Below are 20,738 nucleotides of genomic sequence, written 5' to 3'. Positions count from 1 at the left end.
TGCTGTATCATTTGGAAATTCTATGATTAGAGGAACCACCAAACTGTTTCCAACAGTGACTGCATCATTTTACATTCCTACCAATGTAGAAAGGTTTCAGTCTCATATCCTTGCCAATACTTGTTATTTTCTATTTTTTAAAAAATGATAGATAGCCCTCATAGTAGGTGTGAAGTGTTACCTCATTGTGGCTTTAATTTGCATTTTCCTAATAATCAGTAATATTGAGCATGCACATTGGCCATCTGTATATCTCTTTCGGAGAAATGTCTACTCAAGGCCTTTACCCATTGTTAAAATTTGGTTGCTTGTCTTTTTTTTGTTGAGTTGTAGGAGTTCTTTACGTATTCTGGATATTAAACCCTTCTCAGATATATGATTTGCAAGTATTTTCTTCCACTCTGAAGGTTGTCTTCACTTTTTTGGATACTGGTCTTTGATACACAAAAGTTTTAAATTTAGATGAAGTCCAGTTAATTCATTTTTTCCTTCTGTTGCTCATACTTGTGTTGTCATTTCTAAGAATCCATTGCTAAATCCAAGATTTTGAAGATTTCCCATGTATTTTCTTCTAAGAGATTTATCTCATGGTTAAGTTGTTGATTCATTTTGAGTTAATTTTTGTATATGGTATAAGGTAGGGGGTCCAGATTCATTATTTGCATGTGAATATCCAGTTGTCCCAGCATCATTTGTTGAAAAGACTACTCTTTTCCCATTTGATTGTCTTGGCATCTTAGTTGAAAATCAGTTGACTGTAAATATGAGGATTTTATTTCTGAACTATCAATTCTGTTCTACTGATCTAAATGTCTATCCTTTTAGCTTTTCTGATTCATTCATTTGCAATACTTTTATTCTCTTTTTACATTCCCATATAATGGTGCTCATTTAAAGCAAAAAGACAACTGGGCAGGAAGTGACAGAGAGGTGCTGTTTTGAGTTACTATCAAAGCATCTTTTCTCATAGTAACGAATATCAGTATTCGCTCTTAAGTGTATGGAGACTTGAAGAGAGGTAAGATGGCTTCTTAAAACAAAACATCTATATTTTGCGAACAATCAGGCATTTTCTCTGATGCTAGTATTTGATTATTCTGAAACCTTAAATTTCTATTTAAAAGTGTCCATGATTCTTATGTTTGCTGATAAGCAAGACAGATAAAGCTCTACCTTAAACTAGGAGCTGCCAGTGGACTTTGTATATTCTTATAGTTAAATACAATTTAACATTGGAGATTTAAAAAATTCTGTAGTGTCTCCTCCTAGGAATTTACCGCAGTGAATACTCAGTAAACGAATGTGTGCATAGTGAGTACTCAGTAAACGAATGGTAAAAGAATGAACGAACCTTCCTGAAGTAGAATTCTCTTAATTTCCTGTACAAAATATGTACTAGAATATACACATTATCAATATAATTTATTTACCTTTTTATGGGCATCAGTCATTTTGATTTTTCCCAAATAACCTCATGTCCTTGTAAGCTAATTTACTTTAGCCATTATTATAAATTATTTTGTGTCATTTATTTTATACTAATAAATCCATCATGAAGTATCCCACAGTGTTCTCTGTAGAAATGGGTTTCGGAGTCAGTTATGAATAAGAATTGAGTCTAGTTGATTGAGAGATTAGTGACAATTCACAGGGGTCTGTGAAGAGAGCTGGCTTCATTAACTCAGAGGGCACCTCCTGCAGGGGCCACATCTCTACCCAGATGAACGATGGAGTATATGTTTTCTGACTTCCTTTGCTGTCAAGAGATCTTCTTTGTCTATAGTTGTACCAAAACTGATGGATCATTTCTTTGAATGGTCTTGTGGTCAGAGTATAGAGAATTGGGTTCAAAGCACTGTTGATAGGCAGAATAAAAATCACCACCCAAGAGGTTATGGTACCTGGAGGAGAAAAATGAAACACCTTAAATGTTTATGGATGTTTACAAGGTATAGAAACACCTTTTCCCTGTTTCTCCCTCAGCTGTCTTTTGAGTCTTAATTTTCCCCCTTGATGTCCCATAATTAAATACCAAGTCTATATGTGTTTCCAGAATATATTTTTCCAGGGTGCCAGTGTTTTGAGGGAGGTGCTGACACTGCAAAAACACAGGTTTTTGCTAAGTAGCTTTTCTTGAATACACCAACAAAAGTATTCCATTAGATAGAGATATTTTCTGCCAAGTGATTACATATTAGTCTGATATGATTCCAGTTTAGGAAAAACAATGTTTAGCATTTAAATCATACTTTTTCAAATGTTTTAATTACTAGATAGTACATGTAGTATTTCTCAAAAATATATAGATGAATCTCTAATAGATTTTTTTTCCCCTACTGTTTGGTTTTTAAACAAGTATGCATTTTTAGGCTTTTGACCAGATATTTATTTCAGTAAAAACATCTTTGGCTAACTTTATCTTAAAATCACTGTAGTATATATGCAACTACCAAATGCTCAGATTTTTATTGTAATTCAGTGTATGCTATCTTCCTTCTTTATTACTTATAAAATGTAAGGCACTACCACCAACAACCACGGGATAAAGCAAAATTAAAATTGTATGTTTATAAATTTTTAAAATGTGATTATATATCGCATTATACATACAGTAAAGAGGATTTTACACATTTTTTTATCGTGGTAAAATATAAATAACATAAAATTTTCCATTTTAACCCTATTTAAGTGTATAGTTCAATGGCATTTCATTACATTGTTGTACACCACCATCCATCTCCTGAACTTTTTCATTTTCCCAAACTGAAAACTGAAACTCTGTACCTTTAAACAGTAACTTCCCACACCCTCTTCCCCTCAACCCCTGACAGCACCATTTACAAACTTTTTGTCTCTGTGAATTTGACTACACTAGTTACCTCATATAAATGGACTCATACAACATTTGTTTGTGACTGGCTTATTTCAGTAGCATTGTGTCTTCAAATTCTATCCATGTTGTAGCATGTGTCAGAATTTCATCCCTTTAAAGGCTGAATTATAATTCCTTGTGTATATGTAACACATTTGGTTTAACTTTGTCCATTGATGGACACTTGGGTTGTTTCCATATTTTGGCTGTTAGGAACATGCATACATGAATATGTTTAATTCTCTGCTTTCAGTTCTTTTAGGTATATACTAAGAAGTAGAATGGCTGGGTCATATTGTTATTCTACATTTAATTTTCTATGGTGGAGGACCCACCATACTGTTTTCTACTGCAGTTGTGCTATTTTACATTCCCACCAGTATGAGTTCCAATTTCTCCACATCCTCACCAATAGTTGTTTTTTTCTTTGTTTTTGATAACAGCCATCCTAGTGAGTGTGATACACACTGTTTTTAAATATCAAGAGTGCTTTTATCATCTCTCACTCTGGGGTAATGTTCTCTAAATTGCTCTGTATTCTAGGAAGAAAATTTTCCTATGTTCTGAAAAAAGTGAAGTAATTATTTGATAATCACTTTGACTTGTTTTCTTTTCTGGTCATCTCAAGCATGGGATTATCAGAATTTCAACACACTGAGCATAATTTATGTGAGTCGTTGTTCCTTTGCTCCCAGAGTGATTGTGTTTTTGGCATCTGTGGAAAGACTTGAACAAGGCAGCAGCCACTGGCATGTGCTGGGAGAATCTGTCCCCACCACACCCCCACCCCGTGCTCTGGCTCTGGCCCCTCTGGCTCCAGTCCCCCATCCCCAAGGTAGCAGCTGCCAGTGTACCCCGGGAGAAGTCCCCTGGCTCACATGGGACTCTGACTCTAGCCCTTTCATCTCCAGCCCCCAACCCTACACCAAGGCAATGGCCTGGGCATGTTCCAGAAAAAGCTCTGCCCTATGTTTGTTTCAGACCCAGCACTCCCACCAGAGCCACTGGGCACACGCAGACCACATAGGGTGCTCCCGCACGAGGACACATGTCAAAACCAGAAGTAACTGTTACAACTGATTTCACAAAGTGAGACAAAATGAGGAGACAGAGGAATATATTCCAAATTAAAGACCAAGATAAACCCTCCCGCCCCCAACTTTACAAAAATGGAGATAAGTGATTTTCCTGACAAACAGTTCAAAGCAATGGTCATAAAAATGCTCACACAACTCGGGAAAAGAATAGAGGAACACATAACTTTAACAAAGAATTAGAAAAGATAAAAAACCACTCAGAGCTGAAGATTACAAAAGCTGAAGTGAAAAGTACACAAGAGGGAATCACAGTAGATTAGATGATACAGAAGAATGCTTAGCAACCTGGAGGACAGAATAGTGTAAATCACCCAATCAGAACAGCAGGAAGAAAAAGTAATTTAAAAAAATGAGGCTAGTTTAAAGGACCTCTGAAACAATAACAAGTATACTAATATTTGTATTATAGGGGTCCCAGAATGAGAAAAGTGAGGGAAAGGGGCAAAAAAAAAAAAAAAAAAAAAAAAAAAAAAGAAACACATTTGATTAAATAATGACTGAAAATTCCCCTAACCTGATAAAACATATATCCTGACCCAGGAAGCACAAAATGACCCCAAAAAGATCCACACAAGACATAATTAAAGTGGCAAGAGTTAAAGAGAAAATTTTGAAGGCAGCAAGAAAAAAAACCCAAGAGTCACATATAAAGGAACCCTTATGAGGAAGGCTACTAGCTCATTTTTCAGTGGAAATTTGCAGGTCAGAAAGAAGGTGCATTATATAGTTAAAGTGATGAAAGAAAAAACTTGCAACCAAGGATACTCTGTCTGGTAAGGTTATCATTCAGAACTGAAGGAGCACTAAAGAGTTTCCCAACAAGCAAAAACTAAAAAAGTTCATCACCACTAAACCATCCTTGTAAGAATGGTTTTTAAGTGGAAAAGAAAAGGCCATAATAAATAATAAACTAGATGAAGGAAAAAAGTCTCACTGATAAAGGCAAATATATATTAAAGGCAGTGGATCAGCTACTTAAAAGAGCTAGTATGAAGTTCAGAAGATGAAAGTTGTGAAAGCAACTATAAGTACAATAAATAGTTAAGGGATACACATAAAGATGTAAACTATGACATCAAAACAAAACTCAGGAGGGGGATAAAACATAGAGCTTTTAGAATGTGCTCTAAGTTAAACCGTCAGGTTACAAGTCTCTCAGCCTCTCTCTCTTTCTCTCTTTAATGGTAACTGCAAACCATAAATCAACAACAGATACACAAAAAACAAAGAGAAAGAGACCCAAACATAACACTAAATGAAATCATTAAACCACAAGAGAGGATGCTAAAAGAAGAAAAGAACAAGCAAGAGTTACAAAACAACCAGAAAACAAGCAACAACGTGGCAATAAGTACATACTTATCAACAATCACTTTAAATACAAGTGGACTGTATGCACCACAAAAAAGACATAGAGTGGCTAAATGGATTAAAAACAAGCACCATCTAAGTGCTGTCTACAAAAGACTCACTTCAGAGCAAAAACACATATGGACTGAAAATGAAGGGATGGAAAAACATATTCTATGCAAATGGAAATGAAAACTGGATTAGCAATACTTAAATCAGACAAAATAGACTTTACAGTCTATAACAAAAACCAGAAAAGGGCATTATATAATGATAAAGGGGGTAAACCCAAGAAGAGGCTATAACATTTGTAAACATATATGCACTTACCATAGGAGCACCTAAATATGTAAAGTAGCTGTTACTAGACATAAAGGGAGAAACTGACAGTAATACAATGATAGCAAGGACTTTAATACCTTTAATTAATACTTTAATTCACATCAATTGCTAGATCATCCAGATAGAAAATCAACAAGAAAACTGGCTTTAAGTGACACGTAATACCAGATAGACTTAATAAATGTCTACAGAACATTTCGTTAAAAAACAACAGATTATGCAGTCTTCTTAAGTGCACATACAACATTCTCCAGGAGATACCACATGCTAGGCCACAAAACAAGTCTCCAAAAATTTAAGAAGATTGAAATAATATCAAGCATCTTTCTAACCACAATACTATGAAAGTAGAAATCAATTACAGGAAGAAACCTGGGAAACACAAACTTGTGGAGACTAAACAACATGCTACTAAAAAACCAATGGGTCAACAAAGAAATCAAAGAGGAAATAAAAGTACCTTAAAATGAATGAAAATAGAAAGACAAAACTCCAGAATCTATGGGACACAGCAAAAGCAGTTCTAAAAGGGAAGTTTATACTGATTCAAAGCTATTTCAAGAAACAAACAAAAAAATCTCAAATAGACAACCTAACCTTACACCTTAAGGAACTAGAGAAAGAACAAACAAAACACAAAGTTACTAGAAGGAAGGAAATAATAAAGAGCAGAGCAAAAATAAATGAAATAGAGACTAAAAAAAAAAAAAAAAGTCAATGACACTAAAAGCTGTTTTTTTTTGAGAAGATGAAAGATGGATAAATTTTTACCCAGACTCATTAAGAAAAAAAGACAGAACTCAAATAAATAAAATTAGAAATGGAAAAAGTCAAAGTTAACAACTGATATCATAGAAATACAATCATAAGAGAATACTACTAACAGTTATATTCCAATAAATTGGACAATCTACAAGAAATGGATAAATTCCTAAAACATACAATCTTACAAGAGTGCATTAGGAATATATAAGGAAAAAGGTATTCCATGCAAATGGAGATCAAAAGGAAGCTGGAGCCACAATACGTATAGCAAATAAAATACACTAAAATATTGTTATAACAGATGAGGACACTACATAATGATCAAAGGATCAACCCAAGAAGATATAACAATTGTAACTATATATGCATCCAGCAGAGGAGCACCTAAATGAATAAGGCAAATATTAACAGACGTGGAAGGAGAAATTGACAGTAACACAATTATATTAGGGAACTTTAAAACCCCACTTACATCAATGGACAGATTATCCAGATGAAAAATCAATAAGGAAATACTGGCCTTAAATGATACATTAGACCAGATGGACTTAATTGATACATAGAGAGCATTCTATCTGGAAGCAGCAGAATACACATTCTTTTCAAGAGCACACAGAACATTTTCCAGGTCACAAAACAAGCCTAGACAAATTTAAGAATATTGAAATTATATCAAGCATCTTTTCTGACTACAATGCTAAGAGACTAGAAATCAACTGCAAGAAAAAAAATGCTGAAACCACAAACACGGGAGGCCAAACAATATGCTATAAAAACCCAATGGATCACTTAAGAAGTCAAAGAGGAAATAAAAAAATACTTTGAGACAAATGAAAATGAGAACACGATGATCCAAAACCTATGGGATGCAGCAAAAACAGTTCTAAGAGAGAAGTTCATAAAAATACAAGCTTACCTCAGGAAACAAGCAAAATCTCAAATAAACAACCTAACCTTACATGTAAAGCAACTAGAGAAAGAGGAATAAATAAAACCCCAGGTTAGTAGAAGGAAATAAATCCTAAGGATTAGAGCAGAAATAAATGAAACAGAGACTAAAAAAAAAAAAAAATAGAAAAGATCAATGAAACTAAAAGCTGTTTCTTTGAAAAGATAAACAAAACTGATAAATTTTTAACCAGACTCATCAAGAAAAAAAGGGAGAGGGCCCAAATCAGTAAAATCAGAAATGAAAAGGGAGATGATATAACCGACACCACAGAAACAGAAAGGATCTTAAGAGAATATTATGAACAACTATATGCCAACTTAGAAGAAATGGACAAAATCTTAGAAAGGTACAATCTTCCAAGATTGAGCCAGGAAGAAATAGGAAATATGAACAGGCCAATTCCCAGTAATGAGATTGAACCAGTAATTTAAAAACTCCAAAGAAACAAAAGTACAGGACAAGCTGGTTTTATAGGTGAATTCTAGCAAACATTCAAGGAACAGTTAACACCTATGCTTCTGAAACTATTCCACAAAACTGCAGAGGAAAGAACACTTCTAAAGTCATTCTATGAGGCTAGATACCTGATACCAAAACCAGACAAAGATATCATAAAAAAAAAAGAAAATTACAAGCCAGTATCACTGATGAATATAGATGCAAAAATCCTCAACAAAATATTAGCAAAATGAATCCAACAACACATTAAAAAGATCATACACCATGATCAAGTTGGATTCATCCCACAGTCACAAGGATGATTCAGTATCTGCAAATCAATCAGTCTTATACACCACATTAACAAATTGAAGAGTGAAAACCATATGATCATCTCAATAGATGCATAGAAAGTATTTGACAAAGTTCAACATCCATTTGTGATAAAAACTCTCCAGAATGTGGGCATAGAGGGAACATACTGCAACATAAAAAAGGCCATATATGACAAACCCATGACTAACTGTATTCTCAGTGGTGAAGAGCTGAAAGCACTTCCTCTAAGACCAGGAACAAGACAAGGATGCCCACTCTTGCCACTTTTAGTCTACATAGTTTTGGAAGTGCTAGCCACAGCAATCAGAGAAGAAAAAGAAATAAAAGGAACCCAACTGGAAAGGGAGAAATAAAACTGTCACTGTTTACAGGTGACATGATACTATACATAGAAAATCCCACAGATGCCACCAGAAAACTACTAGAGCTCATCAATGAATTCAGTAAAGTTGCAGGATACAAAATTAACATATAGTAACTGGTTACATTTCTCCACACCAATAATGAGCTATCAGAAAGTGAAATTAAGAAAATAATCCCCCTTACAATCAAATCAAGAAGAATAAAATACCTAGCAATAAATGTTACCAAGGAGCTGAAAGAAATGTACTCTGAAAACTATAAGGCATTGATGAAAGAAAATGAAGACATCAAATAAGTGGAAAGATACACTGTGTTCTTGGATTGGAAGAATTAATATTGTTAAAATGTCCATACTGCCCAAAGCAATCTACAGAGTCAATGCAATCCCTATCAAAATATCCATGGCATTTTTCAGGGAGCTAGAACAAATAATTCTAAACTTTGTATAGGACTACAAAAAAAACCTGGAATAGCTAAAGCAATCTGGAGAAAGAAGAACAATGCTAGAAGTATCACACTCCCTGACTTCACGCTATACTACAAAGCTATGGTAATCAGAACAGTATAGTACTGGCACAAAAGCAGACAGAGAGCTCAATGGAACCCATGCACTTATGTTCAATTAGTCTATAACAAAGGAGGCAAGACTATAGGATATGGAAAAGAGAGTCTCTTCAATAAATGATGTTGGGAAAGCTGGACAGTTACATGTAAAAGAATGAAATGAAAACAGTTTCTCATGCCATACACAAAAATAAACTCAAAATGGGTTTAAGATTTAAATATAAGACCTGAAATCATAAAAGGCCTGGAAGAAAATAAGATGTATGCTTTTTGCCGTCAGTGTTAGCAGAATTTTTGGATGTCTCCTCAGTCAAGGGAAACAAAAGCAAAACTAAACAAATGGGACTTACCTAAATTAAAAAACCTTTTGCCCAGCAAAGGGAACCATCAATAAAATGAAAAGCAACCTACCGAATGGGAGAAGATATTTGCAAGTGATGTGACCGATAAAGGGTTATTATCCAAAATATATAAAGACCTCATACAACTTAACATCAAAAAAACAAAAATCTGTTTAAAAAACGAGACCACCTGAATAGGCATTTTCCCAAAGAAGACATACAGATGGCCAGCAGACACATGAAAAGATGCGCAACATCGCTAATCATCAGGGAAATGCAAATCAAAAGCACAATGAGACATCCCTCACACCTGTAAGAATGGGTATCATCAAAAAGACAAGAAATTACAAGTACTGATGAGGATGTGGAGAAAAGAGAACTCTTGTACACTGTTGGTGGGAATGTAAATTGGTGCAGCCACTATGGAAAACAGTATGAAGGGTCCTCAAAAAATTAAAAATAGAATTACCATATGATCTAGCAGTTCCACTCCTGGGTATTTATCTGAAGAAAATGAAAACACTAATTGGAAAAGATACATGCATCCCAATGTTCATTGCATTATTTACAATTGCCAAGATGTGGAAACAACCTAGATGTCCATCAGCAGATGAATGGATAAGGGAGATGTGATGTATATACTACTCAGCCATAAAAAAGAAAAAAATCTTATTTGCAGCAACATGGATGGACCTGGAGGGTATTATGCCTAGTGAAATAAGTCAGAGAAAGACAAATACAGTATATTTTCATATATATCTAAAGAACAAAACAAATGTAACAAAACAGAAACAGACTCACAGATATAGAAAACAAACTAGTAGTTACCAGACAGGGGAGGGGGAGGTAAAATAGGTGAAGGATATTAAGAGTTCCAAGCTACCAGTTATACAATAAATAAGTCACAGAGTTACAATGTATAGCACAGATAATATAGGTAGTATTTTATATTAACTTTGTATGTTGGTAATCTATAAAAATATTGAGTCACTATGTTGTACACTTGAAACTAATGTAGTATTGTAAGTCAACTATACTTCAATACATTAAAAATTTAAAAAGAAAAGTATATCATTTAAGACAAAAATTTAATTTACAAGTAACTCATATTAATCTAAAAATAAAATGGAATGGCTTAGGGAAAAAAAAGAACTGGACAGCTTCCTGCCAATAAACATTTTATTGATGAACAGAGCTTTAAGTATATATAACTCTGACTTATACTTCTTGAGATGAGTTAGTGTTAGGGATCATAAGTGTCTTTCTTAGAGAAACTCTGTAGAAAGAGATTTATTTTTTCTTTACAGAAAGAAAAAAAATTGTACCTGGTATTTCTACCTGAAGCAATGAAAGAAATTTCAGTACAAAGATGGGCATCCAACATAAGGCATCAGTAAATACAATAAAGAAAAACCGTTTGGCTAAGATCATCTCTTTTCTAACTTGATTCCGAACTTCAGTGGCTGTTAGGGCGCTTTGATGAACGCTGTAAAACATGCTTCCATAGGAAAAAACTATGATGATAAACGCTGCCAAATTAATACCTATGAAGGACACAAAGTTTACTATTCATGAATATGAACATTTTCAAAACAAATAAACATTCTCTTAGCAGTTATTACAAAGAAGATACAAAGACCACAATGTGTTTTCTGTTCTTCGTAAGAATGACTAAAGTACAAAAATCATGAATTAAAAAATTTAAATATCATTGAAGTAATAAACAATGATGAAATGTTTAATTTTAAAATGGCATATTAAAATTAGATTATAGCCATTCAGTGAATATCTTGGGCTTATTAAATTAATCTTCCTCATATTAATTTTTTGGTAATTCAACTGTTTTAAGTTCTACTTTGAAAATGTTTTCACAAGAGAAAACACTTGTTTGTCTACTCTCAAGCCAAAGAGTTGTGTGACTACTTTGAATTTGTTCATGTTATAAAGGCAGAGTTAAAATATATTTTGCTTAGTATTGTTAGAGTGAATGCGTGAAAGGCAAGTGTTTAGTAGCTTGTCTAAATTAATGTGATAAGGTGGTAATTTAGAAAACAGATCCCTTCAGGAGATTCTGATACAATCCACCCCAGTGTCACTTTCGCTTAGAAGATCTGAGATAAAAAGCTGTAAACATTAGAAGGCATCATGAGAGTCCTACTGGGATGTATTCTAACATTAGAATGAAAGCGCTTATCAGACAGAATTTCTTACCAAGAAAAATTGCCACGGAATAAATCTGGGCTCCAATACTTTCTGTATCTTCTGAATGAAGAGGGAAACATACTCCGTTGGTGCCGTAGTAGTTTTTGAAAAATTCCTTATTGCTCAGTGGGACGAAAGCCACGATGAAGCCAACAATCCAGATGAGAATCAGAACGGTGATGGTTCTGCACTTTCCGGGTCTCAGACATCGAAAAGGGTACACAATGCAGATGTACTTCTCCAGCGTCAGGAACGTCAGGAGCAGCACCGACACTTCCGTGGACAGGATGGCCACGGAGCCCAGCAGCTGGCAGTGCGGGCTCTCCGTCCACAGCTGCGCGTGCTTGTTGTACTCGCCTCGGAACTTCAGGTCAAAGGCTCCGATCGAGAATAGGTAGATGCCCATCAGGCAGTCGGCACCTAGAGCGATCAGGACGTTTCACAAATTTAGAGAGAAAAACAGATAAAATGAAGTTATCAGTCAGCAGTCATATTTTTAAGATTAGCTAAAAAATAGCCAAGTTTCTTCTGTCATGGTGGGGAGGTAGTTTTTATTCTAAGAATTAGTTTGTTAGTAAGGACCACTTCACCAACTCTTTGGTCCCCACCAGTAGAGACCCTCTGCAGCTGATTGTGTAATCAGTTCTCTGCTTTTGACTAATGGACAGGTCTGTGAGAGCAGGGATCTTGTCTGTTTTGTTTTCCATTCTAGCCCCATCACCTGGAAGTGTTGAATAAATGAGTAAAATGCAATTATGTTGAGCATCCGATTAGGGACAAGATGGGGAGGTTATAATTGGGTCCGTCTCTTCCCCTGAGATTCTCCTCAGGGGAGAACCAGCTAAAGGCATCATTCGAAAGCCCAGAGAAGGTAATCCAGAAGTTGCTATGATATTTGAAGTCCATAATTTAGAAGACACGACTAATGATGAAGTGCTTTGCAGTCAGTGTAGTTTTGCGGGGCTTAAATGATTTACCAGAGGTTCTCTCTGATTCTCTCTTCCCATTTTAACATCTTCCTCTGTCTCTTTAGACTTCTCCAGCCCCCAGATCAGCTGTTAATGTGATACACTTCTTGGAGTATTTGCTTTTTAAGCAAATACTACATATCAGAAAGCAGGTGATTTTTGTTTGTTTGTTTAACATACAAGCATTCTACACAAAGATCCTAAAAATCACATCATGGTATAAATCATTAGGCTGGCCCTAATCTTTAAACACAGAAGCTATATTCTAGCTTTTATCAGGGAATTTGAGCATATTCAAAATGCTGTGGCTAACAATACAGAGTAGTAAACAATTTCTGAGTTCTGCTTCTTGGCTAGCTTGCAATGAAAAAACAGTTAGACATTAGACTTTGAATAGGGTGCGGATAAGATGTGGAAGGGCACGCAGAAGAGTAGAACATGGTGTGGATTGATGCTTGTTTGAAGGAGGATGGCTAAATCACAGGCCACTTGACCCAGACTGTACACCCCCTGAGAACTGGTTTATAACTTTAATCTATTTTTTTTGTATTCCTCATTTAACAAAATACCTTGCAACCACATTTTCAAAACTTAAAAAATTTAACACTTTCTTAAAAACACTTGCTTATTTAAATGTTTCAAATTATGAGTGGGAAAGATGTTAGCAGGTTAAAAGCAACTATGGAGTCAGTGTCTATGAACTGGATGTGCAAACAAGAAGATAATAGCAGGTCTGGATGTGACAATGTGGCTATGGAAGTTTCTCTTTTATTCATTGCAAAAGATTTTATATGCTTTAATAAAATACCTTCAGAGAAGACAGCAAATGAACCAAAGCTTCTTTATGAGACAGAATTCATGAGTGGGAGCTTCAGTCATCTGTGTGAAGTGACTGAGTTTTCTTAGTTAAAAAACTTTCTTACTGCTAAAGTAATTTTATTTTCATTGTAGTGAACGTGAAAATGATATACAAGCCAAGAGGAGAAACTGTAAAGATCTCATAATTCTGCTACTCTGTTTCCTTATTTTCTAGTAGCAATGCTTTTTATATATTTTGAAAAGGTAAATTCCTCATTAGCCAGGAGGTACTCACAGCAGAGAGAAATGATGGACATGGCATGCAGTCTGTTCTCAGATCTGATGTAAGGTCGCGTACAAATAACAAAGATGTTTCCAAAGCATGTGACTGCAGACACAACCCAGACAAACACCCTCTGAATGATGCTCGCCAGGAGATTCTCTAAAGATGAGATGCCATCAGTGTTCGGTTTGCAGCTGCGGACATGTGGGGTGTAGCCACAGTACTGGAATTTCTTAAAATAGCTGAGGTACAAAGAGAAGGGGAAAGAAGATTGTAAATTTGATTCAGCGTCACTCTACATGCATATCAGTTGTCTACGTTTTCTCAGTAGAAAGAAAATGTCTTAAGATGTGAGGCCAGAAAGAGAAAGAAAAATACCATATGATATCATTTATATGTGGAATCTAAAAAAAGAGAAAAAAAGGACACTAATGAACTTCATCTACAGAACAGAAACAGACTCGCAGACATAGTAAACAATCTTATGGTTACCTGGGGAAAGGGGGGGTGGGAAGGGATAAATTTAGGAGTTTGAGATTTACAAATGTTAGCCACTATATATAAAAATAGATTTTAAAAACCCACAAATTTCTTCTGTATAGCACAGGGAACTATATTCAATATTGTGTAATAACCTTTAATGAAAAAGAATATGAAAACGAATATATGTATGTATATGCGTGACTGGGACATTGTGCTGTACACCAGAAATTGACACATTGTAACTGACTGTACTTCAATTAAAAAAAAAAAAAAGACGTGAGGGATACTGCAGCTTGAAACTTAAGTTTAGTTCTCATTAACTTGATTTTACTGTAAAAGAACATGTGAGAGCAGCAAACAAGCAAAATGAATACACAAATGTTAGGTAAGACTTAGAATATGAATGAACTATTAACATGTGATCCAGGCAGCCCACCCAAGGAGACAGTCACTGGGTTTTTAGGGTTTGGTGTATGTGAATGCACTGTTACCGAACTCCTATGATCACTGCAGCTGACTTTGCTTTTTCACACTCAGGGGGAGAGAGTTAAGTTCTTTGTCCTCTGTACTTCCATGACTTTCCTATTACAGAAGTTAATCATGTGATGTGTAACTACTTGCTAACATGTATATCTCTGACCCTGGATTTTGGTACACAGTAAGGTGTTCAGGAAGTATTTGTTGAGTGAATCCTTTCACCAGTAGAGAGACCTCCCTTGTTAACAGTCACCACCTGAATAATCAGTAATTACTACTGTGTTACCACCAACACCCCCACCGTTTTTTGAGCATCTTCTAAGTATCAGGGGCAACCCCTCACATCAACTCCATGAGGTTGGTGTCAGTATCACCATACGAGGAGATGAAGCTTCAATGGAGACAAATTATCTGCCAGGAAATTTTCTAATAAGTGTAGAAATTAGGATTCAATTTCGATCTATTTGCCCCTAAAGCCATGTACTCCGGCATAAAATAGAAATGATGTTTATCGTATAAAGAGTTGCAGTAATACAAGGTAACTTGAGGATTGCAGTATATCGTCCTGCAGTTTCACTCTTGCTGCCTGGATCCCTGTATCTGATGTGGCTTCTGCCCAGTTCAAGTCGCCTCCATGAGTTGTTTCTCGGGTTTTGTGAGCTATGCCATTTTCTCCCAATAAACTCTGCTTTGCTTAATTCAGTCGGAGTGTTTTATGTTGTGTGCAACCAAGGGAATTTTATAAGCATTCTCTCTGAGGAACTATGGAAAGCAAAAACAGTGTCCTCTGTTGGATTTAAAATACAAGCCAGATGATAGACTGGTGGTCGCTGACATGCCACTTTCTAAATTATTGAGAATTAATTACCTTGGCATGGAGGTCATTCTAATCCTGGCTATAAGATCGCATTCAATTAAAGAAAATGTTTGTAAAGCATGTAATCAATGGTGCGATGAGACACACTGTTTGAATGAAAGATTTTTCAAAGTTTACCCTTCTGTCCATGTACCCTTGCCCCAGTCATGCCCTGATGCTCTGGGCAGTTTTCACTGAGGAGGGCTTCTCTCTTCCTTCCTCCTTGTAGAGCAGTTATTTATCTATAATTGTTTTGTGCTGTCTGTACACACTCCTCTTTCATCTGGTCTCATTCATGCCACGTGTACAAACGACTAGCTCATCAGGCAAACATCAGTATTGGGAGTGGCCGCAGAGTGGAGGGGGGCGAACGAGGCTGAGTGGGTTCCCGCCGCACTCCTGTTCTCTGCCATCCAAACACATCTCCTTTGACGCCACGAAACTACGGAAAACTAAAGTCACCCTAGGCAACGTCAGCCATTTAAGAGTTAATTATTGTTTAGGTGAATTAGTCCGTAGGAAATACTAGCAGATCGGATGCATTGGGTGTGGAGGTATTAGCACAATACACTTGGAGACGGAAAAGATTAACATCGAAGTGAAGAACAAGAAAAACGTCTGCTTACATGTGAGAGAGATTCGCGAGAGGTCTGAACATCCTGTGTTGGATATTGGAAATTTCAATTCCTTCCAGGCTGCTAAAAATATCAAATTGATTATCAAAAAAACGTGTTGTGCAGGGTATAATAAAATGAGTTTTTGTGAAGGAAGATTTAATAAAGTGCTGTTAGTTAACACTTACTCCGAACCAAACATTCATACTCAATCTTCCCGAGGCACTTCCCCACCACCTTTTTCATTCTGTTATTTATGCACATACATGTCCCCTGTTTGGGATTTTTGCTTCTCATAGATCGTGGCACAGTAATACTCAATAAGTACTTGATTTTTTTTTAACTGAAGCATACTCAGTTACAGCGCTCAACAAGTATTTGTGAAATAAATGAGCGAGAGTTATCTTCTAGACAATGTTACAATAGCAGAGGCATTTTACATTCTTGAAATGTTTCTAATAAGTTTTAAAAAATAAATTTTTTCCTAATAAAATGCCATTTTACTGAGGGAACATTTAAAAGAACTGAAGCTTATCTTCATAAGGCAATTCTTAGATCCTAACAGAATTTGTGTGTGTGTGTGTGTGTGTGTGTGTGTGTGGTGTAGGTGCTGCAAGTAATGATTTCTATAATCTAGAATGTTGCCCCTTGGGATAACAATGGCTATAATACATTCTTAGATATCCAGTGCTAATGAAGGGGTGAAACGCATGTATGCCTGTAGAAGATCAAAGCGAACCATCCAGCATAAGCTCCTGGTGATTATAGAGAATATAAAATAATCATTATCTAATTTTTGCTTATAAATACAGAAGATTAAACTAACAGCTATTTGTTTGTTTATAGCCCAGCAAGCACTCATCTTAAGTTTTTGTGGAGCTTAAGTAATATCCTGGGAATAAAGCTTCTGATTTGAGAGGCTCTATAAATCTTATTTTACAGAATTTATCAGTTATCAATATATAAATAAAAATTCCATCATAAAACTATCCCCATAGGTTTATACTTACAGAGACTTGAGTTTGACAAGATAATCAAATTGGTTTGCTTGAATTTTCTGGATTGGGTTATAGGAGAGATTCCTGTTTTTTAAAAAAGGCAGCAATAGGTCATTTCTAGAAACTACTTGAGTAAAGAGGAAGGGTATCTGTTGACTTAGGGTTACCTTTTGTTTAAAGAACATTAACCAAAAAGGACCGTACTGGCACTTGCCCCTGTAGGGCTCACTGGACATTTAAATGGAGTAATGGAGAAAGAACACTTGGATAGTGCATGGCCCCTTTAAGTGCTCTGTGACTGTGTCAGTGAGAGAGAGAAAGAGAGCCAAGACCACGTGAGCACGAAGGTGAGACTGTCAGGAAACAGCTCCCACCAGAGAGGCGGTCGGGTACCCAAAGGGAAGACGCACCTACTTCTGGTTTTCTACCCTATAATCAGATGTGGTTTCAATTAAACAATAACCTCATTTCGTTGAAATTTATATTAATGAAATCACATTGAATACATTTTACAATAAATCATGCCAAGAGTGGCATATTGTATTAGCCATTTGTGAGACACAAAATGAAAAGTAAAAAAGGCTGTAGCTGGGAACAAAAGAGGTGTAGATGGAGTGACAGTACAGCTGAGTTTAAATGGAGAAAGTTTCAGAATCTTTGTAAAACAACACCTTGAAACAAGGACTATTGATTAAAGGAAACTTCTCAAGGCAGGTTCACTTTTCAAGATTAGACCATTAGTTGGGAGGGAGGAGCTGCTGGAGGGTGGTGATTACAGACAGAAGGACAGAGAGGGGGAATGACAATGAAACATGAGTTGTGTGAAAGAAATGAAGGGGACCCAACCACCTGCAAATAGAAGGAAACTATCTTAGTATAACAAAGGTTGTATGTGAAAGTCCATAGCCAACGTCACACTCAGCGGTAAAGGCAGAGAGCTTTTCCTCTAAAATCAGTAATAAGACAAGGATGCTGACTTCTGCCATTTCTATTCAACATAGTACTAGAAGTCCTAGCCAGAGCAATTAGGCAAGAAATCAAAGGCATCCAAGTTGGAAAGGGAGATGTAAAATAAGCTCTGTTCACAGATGACATGATTTTATGTGTATAAAACCCTAAAGATTTCACACACACACATACCCACAAAAACTGTTAGAACTAATAAACTCAGTAAAATTGCCAAATATGAAACCGACACACAATAATCAAACAATAATCAATAATCAAATGCAACAACAAGCAATAATCAAATGCATTTCTATACACTAACATGAGCAATCCAAAAAGAAAATTAAGAAAACAATAACATTTACAATAGCATTGAAAGAACAAAATACTTAGAAATAAACTGAATAAAGGTGAAAGACTGGTACTTTGTAAACAAACTTGCTGAAAGAAATTAAAGAAGTAACCAATAAATGGAAGGACATTCTGTGTTTATGGATTGGAAGATTTAGTATTGTTAAGATACCAACACTACCTAAAGCAATCTACAGGTTCGGTGTAATTGCTGTCAAAATCCCAATTTTTTTTTGCATAAATAGAAAAATACATCCTAAAATTCCTATGGCATCTCAAGGGAACCTGATAGCTAAAATAATCTTGAAAAAGAAGAACATAGTTAGAGATCTCACTTCCTGATTCAAAACTTACTACAAAGCTACAGTAATCAAAACAGTGTGGTACTGGCATAAAGACAGTTATAAAGAAAAATGGAACAGAATGTAGAGCCCAGGAACAAACTTTTGTATATATAATTTATAATTTGTTTATATAATTTGTACAGATAATTTTTAACAACATGCCAAGAAAGTTCAATGGAGACAGGTCGATCTTTTCAACAAATGATGCTGGGAAAACCCAACAGACATCTACATGCAAAAAGAAAAACCAAAAACAATGTGCTTAGACTCTTAGCTTACACCATGTACAAAATTTACTCAAAATGGATCATAGGCCTAAATATAAAAGTTAAACTGTAAAACTCTTAGAAGAAATCATAAGAGAAAAGTTTCATGACATTGAATTAGGCAGTGATTTCTTGCATATGATACCAAAAGTATAGGTAACAAAAGAAAAAAATACAAAAATTGGACTGAATCTAAATCAAAAACTTTTGTGCATCAGGAAACACTATTAACAGAGTGAAAAGGCAACCTACTTAATGGGAGAATGTATTTGTAAATCGTATACCTGAAAATGATTTAGTATATAAAATATATACACTCCTACAACTTAATAACAAAAAATCAAACAACCCAATTTAAAAGTGGGCAAAGACTTGAACAGACATTCTGCAAGGAAAATACACAAATGGCCAACAAGGACATGAAAAGATGCTCAATATCATTAATCATTAGAGAAATGCAAATCAAAATCACAATGAAGCACCATTTCACATCAATTAGATTGGCTAGTATTAAAAAAAATAACAAGTGTTGTCGAAAACATGGAGAAACTGGAATCCTTGTGCACTGACAGTGGGAATATAAAATAGTGTAGCTACTATGGAAAAGAGTATTACGGTATTTCCTTAAAAAATTAAAAATGGAATTACCATATGATCTAGTAATTCTACTTCTGAGGCTATAAACCCAAAAGAATTGAAAACAAGTTCTTGAACAGATATTTGCATCCCCATGTTCGTAGCAGCATTACTCATAACAGCTGAAAGGTGGAAGCAACCCAAATGTCCATCGATGGATGAATGGATAAATACAATGTGATATAGACACTCAATGTACTATTATTCAGAATAATAATATTCAGAATTTTTAACACATGCTAAAACATGGATGAACCTTGAAGACATTATGCTAAGTGAAATAAGCCAGTCACAAAAGAACAAATATTGTGTGATTCCACCTATATGAGGTGCTGAGAGATGTCAGCTTCATAGAGACAAACCAGCATGATGGGTGCTGGTGTGTGCGAGGGGGTGTTGATGGGGAGTTACTGTTTAATAGATATGGGGTTTCATTTTTGAAAGATGAAAGTTCTAGAGATGGATGGTGGTGATGTTTGCACAACAATGTGAGTGAATTTAATGCCACTCAACTGTACAATTAAAAATGGTTAAAATGGTAAAGTAAATATACATATGCCATGTACGTTTTATCACACTTTAAAAATAAAATATATTTAAAAATAAAGGTACAAAATTAATATATCAGCCTTACAATTGTGAGAGCTCCTTCAGATCCTTAAACACATGTGGTGAAAGATTTTCAATCTTATTACTTCCTAAATCCCTAGGGAAATAATTGCAAACATGTCATATTATTTTCTTAAGACTTTATCCATAGTTCTGTAAATTATTAGAAAATGATAATACAACTTTCAAATAATGCTATTAGTGAGTTATATTAATTAATAGAAGTCAAAACTTTTAAAAAAGGGAGTGAAATGGTAAAAGATAAAAATATTTTATCCCACATTATTACTCAGAGACAATACTTGATGGTATCTGATCTGGTTCTAATAGATACAATTTTCTAATTCCATTAATATACATGTTGTGCCTTCTTCCTTTCTCTTCTTCCTCTCCTTCCTTTCTCCCTCCCTCTCTCCCCTCCCCTCTTCCTTTCTTCCTTCCTTCCCTGTTAAAGTAGAAATGTGGTTTGGAGCCTTAATGTTTTC

The 20,738-nt window shown here is 35.4% G+C and overlaps 1 protein-coding gene across 1 annotated transcript in view; it reads right to left on the bottom strand.

Moving 5' to 3' along the window:
• Positions 1-1,482: 1,482 nt before the first annotated feature.
• RXFP1 (relaxin family peptide receptor 1) overlaps positions 1,483-20,738 on the bottom strand; it is a 94,118-nt gene continuing 74,862 nt past the window's right edge. Inside the window, exons 12-18 of the mRNA XM_031463891.2 lie at positions 20,279-20,350; positions 17,112-17,183; positions 16,114-16,185; positions 13,684-13,913; positions 11,632-12,042; positions 10,746-10,964; positions 1,483-1,901 (exon numbers count right to left, since the gene is read on the bottom strand). Coding sequence (XP_031319751.1) covers positions 1,600-1,901; positions 10,746-10,964; positions 11,632-12,042; positions 13,684-13,913; positions 16,114-16,185; positions 17,112-17,183; positions 20,279-20,350 — 1,378 coding nt within the window. The 3' untranslated portion in view covers positions 1,483-1,599. The remainder of the gene's footprint in view (positions 1,902-10,745; positions 10,965-11,631; positions 12,043-13,683; positions 13,914-16,113; positions 16,186-17,111; positions 17,184-20,278; positions 20,351-20,738) is intronic.

Source organism: Camelus dromedarius, chromosome 1 (assembly GCF_036321535.1).
Source record: "Camelus dromedarius isolate mCamDro1 chromosome 1, mCamDro1.pat, whole genome shotgun sequence".
NCBI lineage: Eukaryota > Metazoa > Chordata > Mammalia > Artiodactyla > Camelidae > Camelus > Camelus dromedarius.
Note: the sequence above shows the minus strand (reverse complement) of the source record. Positions and strands in the feature narration are given on the sequence as shown.